This window comes from Lactuca serriola, chromosome 4, assembly GCF_051521515.1.
Source record: "Lactuca serriola cultivar US96UC23 chromosome 4, Lser_US96UC23_V15, whole genome shotgun sequence".
Classification (NCBI taxonomy): Eukaryota; Viridiplantae; Streptophyta; class Magnoliopsida; order Asterales; family Asteraceae; genus Lactuca; species Lactuca serriola.
In genome coordinates, this window is record NC_136411.1 from 224,625,777 (window position 1) to 224,637,569 (window position 11,793).

The 11,793-nt window shown below is 33.4% G+C and overlaps 1 protein-coding gene and 1 long non-coding RNA gene across 4 annotated transcripts; both read left to right on the forward strand.

Moving 5' to 3' along the window:
• Positions 1 to 253: 253 nt before the first annotated feature.
• LOC145099205 (uncharacterized) lies at positions 254 to 4,571 on the forward strand. Its single transcript, XM_079036799.1, has 5 exons — positions 254 to 544; positions 2,946 to 3,302; positions 3,450 to 3,689; positions 3,954 to 4,276; positions 4,502 to 4,571. Exons 1-5 carry the CDS (start codon positions 254 to 256, stop codon positions 4,569 to 4,571), a joined length of 1,281 nt encoding a protein of 426 aa, XP_078892925.1.
• Positions 4,572 to 8,955: 4,384 nt separating this feature from the next.
• Positions 8,956 to 11,552, forward strand: LOC145096777 (uncharacterized). 3 transcript variants are annotated; one of them, XR_013704065.1, is made up of 4 exons: positions 8,956 to 9,327; positions 9,419 to 9,756; positions 10,194 to 10,320; positions 11,213 to 11,550. It is a non-coding gene; the product is annotated as an uncharacterized LOC145096777 (long non-coding RNA). The 3 variants fall into 3 exon arrangements; XR_013704062.1 differs by having other exon boundaries at positions 10,194 to 11,552; XR_013704064.1 differs by having other exon boundaries at positions 8,958 to 9,327; positions 9,419 to 9,659; positions 10,194 to 11,552.
• The last annotated feature ends 241 nt before the right edge of the window (positions 11,553 to 11,793 follow it).

Below are 11,793 nucleotides of genomic sequence, written 5' to 3' on the forward strand. Positions count from 1 at the left end.
TTAATATTGATGAATGCTGAAATGTTGATGATCTTGTGCATATAGTTAATGAAACTCTATCTAAAAATGAACAAGTTAAAATTTTGAAGATGGCTGAGATTCAACATTAGACTCTCAACAAAATTTTGCCAATTTCGAAGATGATTCCGATAATATCAGTGAAATTGAGGAAGAGGAAATTGTAGATTGTTCTCAGTTATCTGTTATTAATGTCAATTCGATGGCGAAAGGAAAATAAATTTGTCATGATTCAATGGTAAAGGTTAATAGTGGTCTACCCTCTACATTAAAAGTTTGTTATCCTCTTGATCGAGTTGTAGTGGAAGAATGTGAAAGTGACGAGGATAATGTTTCAAATGAAACACATATTCCTAGAGTCGTTGTCGAACAAGTCTATGAAGAATCAAAGGAGTTCAAAAAGGTGTTGAAAGACAAAGGTCCACATTATCTAGAATCTAATTTAGTTGTCTATCCATCATTCAAGTGCACATATGAGGTTGTATTTCCAAACCAAGTGTTTGTCACTTCTGGAAATGGTGAAAAGGTGAATCCATAATTAAACAAACTGGTTGAGGAAGATAATAAAGATGTGACAAAATATGGTTTGTATTCAAACCAAAGCACAATTGAAAATGGTCTGAACAAAAACTCAACGAATTTTCTAAGACAAAAACCAAAACGTGTTTGGGAAGTAAAAATGGAAAAATCAAGGGTTGTTAATCAAACGAAAGAAACTGTTCTGAAATCTCAAAAGACAAAAACAAAAGTTTTCAAGGAAAGTGTTCATAATTTTTTTGTGAGGAAGGTATTTCAAGTTCAAAAGCTCGACACAAAGTTTATTGGAAAGTTTCAAAGCTTTTCAAAAACAAAGTCTTAAGCAAAAATCAACTAAAGCAGTTAAGACGTTTTCTGAAAATAAAACGTCTGTTTAAAAGAAGCCTTCTCAAAAGCAAAATATTTTTTCAAAAGGACAAAATAATGTTCAAAATCAAGTTCGATCTCAAAATGTTCAAAACCAAGGTAATAGAAATTTTGTTCAAAATCAAAATCAAAGAAATGTGGGTTCAAATCATAAAAATGAAAGTGTTGTTCAAAACAAGAATCAAAAGAGTATTTTTTGACATAATAAACAAAGAAACATCAAACCAAGTCATGGAAAAAGACATTTTCAACAAGGTCAAAATATTTTTAATTGAAATCTTGTTCGTTATCACAATCAATACCAAAATCGATTTCAAAATTCACCAAAACAGTCTTTTCCAAAACAAAATTTTGAGAGATTAGATGTTCAAGGACAGAAAAATGAACCTTTTAAGCCCACAAATCCACATTTTCCAAATCCTGGTTCGAAGCAAAAGGTGAAAGCATCCTTTGCGAAAGGAAGAAGTGATGTGAAAAACATCAATCATTGGCTCGAAGGTAAAGGAAAGTGATATCAGTCGGGAAAGTATTCTCAAGAGCCAATCAAGTATGCTTACGAGAAATACTTAAATAATTCGATGAATGGAAGTCCGTTTTCATACGAGTCGAATCCATCTATGTAAAAGTGGAAAGAAATTCCCAAGAATAAGGATGAAGGACATTGAACTGACAATGGAAAAGGGAAAATCAATGTTGAACCTTTTTATTGAATGATTACATTTCAATGCCCAAATCTTCCAAAATTGACTTAGTTGATAGTTTAAAGTCAAAGGTTCGAAATTAGGTATTAGGTACATATTTTCATAATGCATTTCAAACTAATGTCCAAGGACCTAAAAGGTCTTGGGGACCTAAATTTTTCTAAATGATCATAGGTATTATGTGACGAGCAATATGATGAGCATAGGTACAGTGATAGTGGAATTGAGAATTTGCTAGATTATCAAAAGCTAGATAATGTAGGAGTAGTAAATTTTGGAAAAAACAAAAAATACAAAGTCAAGGGATATGGCAAGGCAACGAATGAAAAGTTCGTTGTGAATAGAGTGGCGTATGTCGAAGGCTTAAAACATAATTTGATTAGTGTTTCGCAACTAGTTGTGGGTACTGGCAATCAATTTGTGTTCGATTAAGAAGGTAGCATCATTTATAACAGGGAAACAAAGGAGATTCTTCTTAAGTCGAAAAGAAAAGGAGACATGTTCACACTTGACATGAAACCTATTGTTGGAGTTCCCTCTATGTGTATACTGTCAAAAATTTCATTTGATCTTAGCAGGTTATGGCATCATTGTCTATCCCATCTAAATTTCAAAAATCTTAACAAATTGGTTTTACATAATCTAGTTCGATGTTTACCTGTTTTCAAAATTGAAAATGATTTGTGATGTGCTACTTGTGAATAAGGAAAGAAACATAAACAAGGTCATCCAATTGTCATTGAATCAAAAATCATCGAACCTTTGGAACTTCTTCACATTGATCTATGTGGACCTTCGAATGTTGAGACTTTATAAGAATACGTACATATTGGTCAATACTGATAATTTTTCAAGGTTTACTTGGGTTTTCTTTCTTCGTCAGAAGTTTGAAACAGCTCAAGTGATGATTGATTTGATCAAAAACATCGAGTTGAGTCTAAATAAGAAAGTTCAAAGAATTAAAAGTGATAAGCGTTCAGAATTCAAGAATAAAATTCTTGATTCATTCTTGACTGAGGTGGGAATCTCACATAACTTTTCGTCTATTTACACACCACAACAAACTGTTGTAGTCGAAAGGAGGAATCGTTATCTATGCGAAGCTATAAGAAGCATGCTTACATATGCGAATCTACTACAATATCTTTGGGCATAAGCTATTTCGACGGCGTGTTTTACACACAATTATTCTTTTATTCATCGTAATTTTAGCATCACACCTTATGAGATCATTAAAAACGATAGCCTAATGTTAAATTCTTTCATGTTTTTGGTTGCATGTGTTTTATAATGAATCTCAAGGACAATCTTTCAACATTTCAGTCAAATGTTGATGAAGGAATTTTCTTTGGGTATTCGCATACTTCCGTTGCATATCGAGTGTTCAACAAACGACTAAGAAAGATCAAAGAAACTTTCAATCTTACATTTGATGAACATTATTTCAAGCGAGTCGAACAGTCATTCATACAAAAGCCTATAATTTCTGAAATAGATGATGAGTTTGAAATCATGAATTCTTATGATGTTGATTATGATTTGATTTTTGATGTTTTAGAAAGGGCTATTGATGTTGAAAACCATGTTGATGATAATCGAATTCCTAAAGAATTGAAGCATTTAGATGATTTGACTGTTACAAGGGCAGAAGATGATTCTCATTCTACTTTAACTTCACGAGTGAATTTTGAATGTATACCGGTTTCGACGGGTAATCAAGTGGAGGGGGAGCACTTGAGTTCTACATTACATGGTGACAATCTAGATTCAACCGTTGAGGGGGAGCATGTTTGAACTACATCTCATGTCGAATGGGAGCATGTACAGGACAATGATGATGTTGAGGGGGAGCATCTCAATTCGAATCCATTAGTTGAGGGTGAGCTAAATGGGTCGATTCCTAATGATCTAAATGTTCTAACTAATGAGTTTCATGATGTTGCTGACAATGTTTCGAATGTAGGTGTAGGTTCAGAAGCAGATGATGTATTCGAAGATGCACCTTTAGATTTTGATCTTGCATATCATCCAATATATCAATGGACACATAATCGTCCAAAGAAACAGGTTCTTGATGATCCACATGCTGGAGTCATGACATGAGCACAAATTTGAGCTAAAAATGAAGCACTTAATGTTCATTAGGAGTACTGTATGTTGAACGTGTTTATTTCGAAACTCGAACCCAAAACAGTAAACGTTGAATTAGAACACTCATATTGGGTTGTTGCAATGCAATCTGAATTGGCAGAATTTGAACAAAACAAAGTTTGGAGATTAATTCCTAAACCAAAAGATGTTTTGTTAATTGGGTTAAAATGGATTTTCAAGAATAAAATTGATAAAGAAGGCAATGCAATTCGAAATAAGGCAAGATTAGTTGTTAAAGGTTATTCTCAACAAGAAGGAATAGATTATGAGGACACCTTTGCCCCTATTGCAAGAATCAAGGCTGTTAGAATTTTTCTTGCTTATGCAATGCATAAATATTTCGATTTATATCGAATGGATGTCAAGTGTGCATTCTTAAACGGTGTATTTAAGGAAACGGTCTATGTCGAACAACCACCTGGTTTCATCAATGATAAGTATCCTGATTACTGTTATGTTTTAGATAAGGCAATTTATGGATTGAAACAAGCACCTCGTGTCTGGTACGTAACCTTAACCAATCTTTTGAAAAATGCTAAATTTAAACAAGGATTAGTTGATACCACTTTATTTTTGAAATAAAGATGGGAATCACCTGATGCTTGTTCAAATTTATGTCGATGATATAATTTTTGGTTTGACGGACCCTTCATTGTCTAAGGGATTTTAAGAGCTTATAAAAAGCATGTTCGAAATGAGCATGATGGGAAAAATTAATAATTTTCTAGGTTTACATATTCTTCAAAGAATGGAAGGTATCTTCATAAATCAGGAAAAATATGCGCGCAACCTGCTTGAAAGATTCATAATGACAAATAACACAAAAGTGAAAGTACCGATGGCAGTGGGAACACGTTTGAATCCTTCGTTAGATAAGCCAATAGTGGACTTAACTACATATCGAAGCATGATTGGTTCGCTTTTATACTTAAAAACAAATAGAACTGATATCATTTTTAGTGTTTGTAACCGTGCTAGGTACCAATCGAACCCGAGAGAACCCCATCTCAATGTTGTGAAGAACATATTTTGCTATCTTAAAGGAACAGTTTTGTGGGGTCTTTGGTATCCATAGAAGAAAGGATTATTTATACAAGCTTTCTTAGACGCATACCTAAGTGGATGTCAACTTGATTGCAAAAGCACAACAGGTAGATGCCAATTGTTGGATGGCAAATTAGTAAGCTGGCAATCGAAGAAACAGACATGTGTTTTGCTTTCAGCCACAGGAGTAGAGTATGTGGCTGCTGCAACTTGCACTTCTCAAGTTATTTGGATACAAATTCAACTGCATGATTATGAAATCAATATGAAGAAGATTCATTTGTATTGTGACTCGCAAAGTGCCATTCACATTTTCCATAATCCAGTCCAACATTCGAAAACCAAACACATTGCTCTTCGCTATCACTTCATCAAAGATCATGTAGAAGAAAGGAAAATAGAGGTTCATTTTCTGAAAACAATAGATAAACTTGCAGATAAATTTACAAAATCTATAAATGAGAAGTCGTTTTTTAGGATTTTGAATGGCTTAGGGATGATCGACGCAAGTTTTTTTCGTGGTTCTTCTTGATTGAAAATATGTCGATTTGGTTGGTGTTTTACTAAATAGTTCATAGGTTACTTTTCATGTTTAGCGTTCGCATACGTTCGCTTTGGCAATTCCTCAGAATCATTATGACCTCAGTTCACTTTGTTGGGGAGAAAGTTGTTCGATGCACAATATCCTTGGGAGTTGCTACTTCTTACATCGAATGTCACTAGATAACACTTTATAAGTTTGTTTTTATTTGATTTCTTTCAAATATCAAAAACCCAAAAAGATTTTCTTATTTTTATCTTTAATTTTCACAAACAAAAAATCAAAGAATAAAATTTCTTATTTTTTGTCTTTAATTTTTGAAAACAAAAATCCAAAAAGATTTTCTTATTTGGTTTTGTATTTGTTTTTAAAAAACTAAAAACCCAAAAAGATTTTCTTGTTTTTATTTCATATTGTGTTTAACTTTTTGTGGCTCATTGTAACAACATGTTGTGGTGGCGAATGCTCAACGATCATATTCAAAAGGGGAACAAGTATTATTTCGAACTATAGTCCTAGTTAGGAGTCTCTAGAAGCATGCTTTTGTGTGTTAACGTGAAGGCTCATAGACTTTATCTGTTCGAAGCCTTAATGGATCTCTCACGACAAGTTTTCCTTCCCAATTATGCTATATTCATATTAGTCGAAGAGCTACCTTTCTCTTCTCATATTGAGTGAAGAGATTTCTACAAAGTCCATATATTTTGCAGAGGTACAATGAGTTTTGTTAACCAATCTTTTTCACCAAAAATTCTATCATCATCACATGCATCACTGCATATGCTCGGCATCTCTGGTAGAAACCAACGGAAATGTAGACATTGCCACAATTTGTGTTTATGATCCTGATTCATTCTTTCGTGATGATGGTGAAAATCAACAATCCTAACTACTAAGGAATTGACGGTGAACATTCTAGTTCAATATTATCACGAAACACTTGTTTCAATACCTTTTTTCAATATTCAAAAATCATATTGCATTTGACATGCGTGATCACGATAATATGTTCTATAACCAAGACATTTTTTCCCAACACAGTACAATACTTCATATTTTTTTTGAATATGATTTCAGTCTGAATATCTTTCTAATTTCTTGATATATCAAAACACATCCAACCATACTTGTTCTTGACAACATTGTTCATCTAAGTAATTTTGTTCAATCAAATCATACTTATGTTAAGTTGTGGTATTGAGCAAAATTGAGCCTACCTTTTGAAACTGATAAAAAGAAACCCTTCCATGCTCATCAATGAGTATTCAATTGTAATTCACGGGAACCTATGCATGCAGTTCGTCATCTCTGTTGATGTTGAATGCAAAGATCTTTGCCCGGGATCCAACTGTTTTCATATCAAATGATATTTGATAGCACTAATTGCATATTTTTTAATTGATTCTCACTCATTCTTTGACACACATTTGCACTAAAATCCTTGAGGTTTTGAGTACTACCAACTCAAAACTAAGCTTTCACAAAGTATGGTATATTATTTCGCTTTACAATCCCAAAAGCGAATGAGCCTTACCTCAAAGCGAAGGAATGATGTTATCACTACAAGAAAAAGTCGAAATAACTACGGAAATTTGCTACGAAAGTAAAATCCGTAGTTATTCTGCTACAGATTATGCTACGGAATGGCTTGTCGTAGCTATTTTGCTATGGAGGTTGCTACAGAATTACATTCCATAGGTGATATTTGAATAACTACGGAATTTTACTATAGAATTAAAAACCGTAGCTATTCTACTATGGAATATACTACGAACTAGTTAGACGTAGGTATATTTGCTATGGAATTAGCTACAAAATTGCATTCTATAGCTAATATTTGAATAACTACAGAATTTTGCTACACAATCGGAGTCCGTAGTTATCATGCTTCGAAATTTGCTACAGAATTATAAGGCGTAGGTATTTTGCTACAACTATTACTACAACTTAAATTTTGTAGTTACTTTGCTACAGAAATTGTTACGGAATCAAAATCTGTAGCTATTTTGCTACAAAATTTGCTACCACATCTAAGTCTGTAGCTAGCTTGCTACATCATTTGTTACGGAGTCAAGATCTGTAGCTATGTCGCTATAGAATTTGCTACAAGTTCATAGGTCGAAGCTATTATACTATAATATAAAAACCATAAGTAGTATACAATAGAAGTTTCCGGTATGCAATTTTAAGTGTTTGGAGGTTTCTCAAGTAAAGTTTAAACCCTTAAAACTAAAATTTTGAATTGCAATTACTAATTACATAATTAAAAAATTATTTTTATATTTTATACATTAAATAAAATATTAAATAACCAATATAAAGTAAAATACATTTTAGACCTTATACCATTTAATGGTTTTCAGTATTCAGTATTCAGTATTTACGACTCATAATCCTCACGAGTTCACGACTCACACCAAGGAAACCGATTCAAGGAAACTAAAACACCCATAAACCGAAACCGATTCCCACCTCTAATATTTAAGATTGAATCCGTTCTTAAACTGTGAGTCCAGACTTTAGTAGCAACCATGTTGCATTTGAGGTAAGAAAGAACCGCCAAAATCTTAGAAATAGTTTGGTAGGGGCTGGTCACATCCCGTTTGTTTCATCGATTGTGGTGCTTTCTGATGCGCATTGGACCTCGACTGAACCTCTTAATAGAAAATAGGGTTGTGCATGAGTCGGTTTTGGTCCCAAACCCAACGCAACCACTATGTGATGTAGAAGATTGAAGCCATTCTTTAACTATGAGTTCCAGATTATAGTAGCAACCACGTTGCATTTGAGGTCAACAAGAACCGCCAAAACCTTATAAGAAAACAGTTGTTGTTGTTAGTGGTGGTGGTAGTGGGTGGATGGTGGGGGGGGGGTCCCATCCTGTTAGTTCGATTGTGGTCCTTATCTATACGTATTGGCCCCCGAATGAACCTCATAAGCCGTACATCATTAACCTTAAGCCTTAAGCCCTAAACCATAAGTTAAGAGTCATAAGCCCTAATCCCTAAGCCTTAAGACATAGCTAAGCCTTATGTCGTAAGCCCTAACCCATGAGCCCTAATCCTTAACCCCAAGTCATAAACCTTAAGCACTACACCATAAGCCATATGCCTTAAGCCTTAAGCCATAAGCCAGTACTGTCACTACCCCACCCCACACCAACTCACCCATCCAACTAACTCTACCCTGCACCCACTCTCATCCCACCCACCGGCATCCACACCCATACTCCCACTCTCACCCCATATACTTTGAGTTTATTCCAAGTTTAACTTAATATATTTTCAGTTTATTTAACTAGTTATTGTTATGGTTAAATGTGATAATTGTTTCAGATATATTTAAACTTTCACCACAAAGTGATAATCATATGCTATTACAAGAAGTATCATATTTATTTTTGTGATAATGATATTATTTTTATATAATTTTAAAAAGATTTTTTTTATAAGTTATTTGATAAATATGATTAATATAAAATATAATATAATATAATTTTTTTAATTTTTTTTATATTATTTTAAATATAAATATAGTTTAAACTATTTTTTATAACTATTTTAGAAGAGGGACTCTTGATTACCATCCTTAAAAACGGTTTCCCTATCTCGCACGATTAAAAAAAAAAGCCTAACACCACTAAACCTAAAATGGCGGTCCTTCATAATCACAATCGATCGACTCTACTTACCTGCTTCCTTCTTTATCAATCTCAATCGATCGATTTCTTCAACCATCAAGCCTCTCACTACGACCGATTGATTCCTTCCACCATCAAGCCTCTAAATACGACCGCTCACAACCAGCAACATCGTATACATCTAGACCTCCGCCTCAAGTATCTTCGATCGACGTGCACACCTTCCACACCCTCCATCCGCCCTCCAGTCCGGTCACCGTCGGTGTCAGCCCTAATTTTAGAGATTCATGTGGCCGGACCGCCCTCAATTGGGCTTCATTTTATGGCAGGTTTTGACTTTTGATCCATTTTTAAGTCAATGATCAAAACGAGCATCATTTTATTGAATGTTTGTGATATGAGAAAGTGTGTTTTTTGCAGAGAGGAACACAGTGGTGGCACTGATGAAATTTGGTGCGTATGCAGGGGTGGTTGATGACCCAACACCTATGAATCCAGGTGGACAAATGGCTGCTGAGAGCTCCAGAATCAAAAGCATTAGACTAAGCGAAAAGGGCTGGAAAAATACCTACGCCAAGCAACTTGGAACACCGCCCCCTAGTGCACATTAGGGGGCTCGCCACCGGAGACTCGTTATCGTGCTGGCGAGAAGAGAAAGAAGGTGAGAAACTAATGTTATTGGTCCGTCAAATCTATTCATCACTTTCACTCCAAGGGTAGAATGGTGGATCAGAGACCAAAGAACGAAGCTCTTGAAGGTAACCTGACCACAACAATGGCCTGTTGCTATGATTGTCTGTGTGAATGTTGCACTTTCCATTTTTCTTTCATAACTAATATACAGGACCTCGCGTAACATTGATATGCACACACATGTTGTATAAATTCTAACCTTTCATAACTATATCTTCATTTTATTGAACTTGTAAAAGAATATATATTTTTTATGATATTGTTAAAACTATGAAGTCAATCTTTTCCTATCATAATCTGTGATTTGCAATGAATGAACATACATTTTATTTTTATTTGCTTTGTATTTGACAAGTTAGTAGTTATATCCTTATATTAATCATTCTCCGTGGACATTCATTTGGTGGAGGAGTAAGTTTGGATTGTCCTACAACTTGATGGACTTTTTTGCTTGGCCTTTCTTTCTTCAAAGATTAAAACTCACTTTTCTTTTTCTTTCCAGGTTGCTGTTTTATCTACCCTTGCTCTCTTGAGGGTGATTGTAGTTGCTTCTTCATCAACAGAGCATGAAAAGTTCATGTGAAGTGTATCACATTTTCTCAGACTGTTGGCAATGCTTCTTTGAGAGAGTATGTCTTATTGTCTTAATGTCTTATGGTTTCATAAAAAGTAGCATATGAAAGACATAAAAAGAAAACATAGTTGATGGCAATAAAAAAAAGATAATTTTTGGTTGATTGTAAACATCATTAATAGATGTTTGTTACGGATTGTATATTAAATTATATTGGGTTTAAAAAAAATACAATTTAATTATTTTTGAAAAAAAAAATCAAAGAAAAAACTATAGTACTAGGAGTGTTACCACTAAAATTTGTCAATTCGTTATATTCCTCTAATTTTAATTAATTAACAAAGTAGGATGTTATTTGACATATGTATTTGTCAGTTGAGCAAAGGAACGTGTAGTTTAATCTTTGAAATTTGTCAATTTTTTACATTCCTCTAATTTCAATTAATTAACAAAGTAGGATGCTATTTTAACATATGTATTTGTCACTTGAGCAAAGGAACGTGTAGTTTAATCTTTAAAATTTTTCAATTTATTACATTCCTCTAATTTCAAGAAATTACCAAAGCATATCATGTAAGTTTCCATGTTTTGACAAAGTAGGATGCTATTATGTCATTTTTGTTACTTTCAGAAAGGAACATGTAGGTTAAACTTTTGAAAATTTCATTTTATTACATTCCTCTAATTTCAAGAACTAAACAAAGTATAACATGTAAGGTCGCATGTTTTGACAAATTATATAATTGATAAAGTAGGTTACATGCATGCAAGAAACAACAATGTACTTTCATTTATTTAAAAATACAATGCAATAATAGAAAACGAATTAAAAGGACCATTCTATGTTTAATTTTCAAATTGATGGGTAGTATATGATGTCAAATTGCTTACAATTTTTTTTGTATATATCCCATGATTTTGCATGCTCTTCCCTCTTTATATTGTAGTACATTTTTTTTCTTACGTTGGGGGTGGCAAAGATGGATACACAGATGCTGATATTGATGAAATTCGCAAAGAATGGTCTTCTTTTGTGGCAACCTGTATTTTTTGGTGATATTTTGTACCAACAAACAATATTTTGGTAACTTAGAAATTTTTATTAGCATTTCACATAGGATTTCTACAATATTTTTGATAAATTGTTATTGCATTTACATAATGCTGATTTTGCTATAAGTTTGCTTTGGATATAAAAATTAAGTCATTTTTGTATGTATTTGAACTAATCGTGTCACCATTTTTGGCTATTGATATTTTTATGGAGTTACTACAGGTGTTTTTATGTAGTATTGTGTAGCTGGATTTCTATGGAATCTATTATGTCACAGTTTTTCTACAACGAAAGTAGTCTGTGATAAATTTTACTAAGAAATATTTGCAACAGAAGCGTATTGTAGTAAATTTGCTACGGAAATAAACTGTAGTAAAGTTACTATGAAAAATTTGATGCGGAATTTTGTTGTCGTAAATTCACTACGGAATATTTGCTACGCTATAATCGGTAGTAGATTTACTATGGAAATCA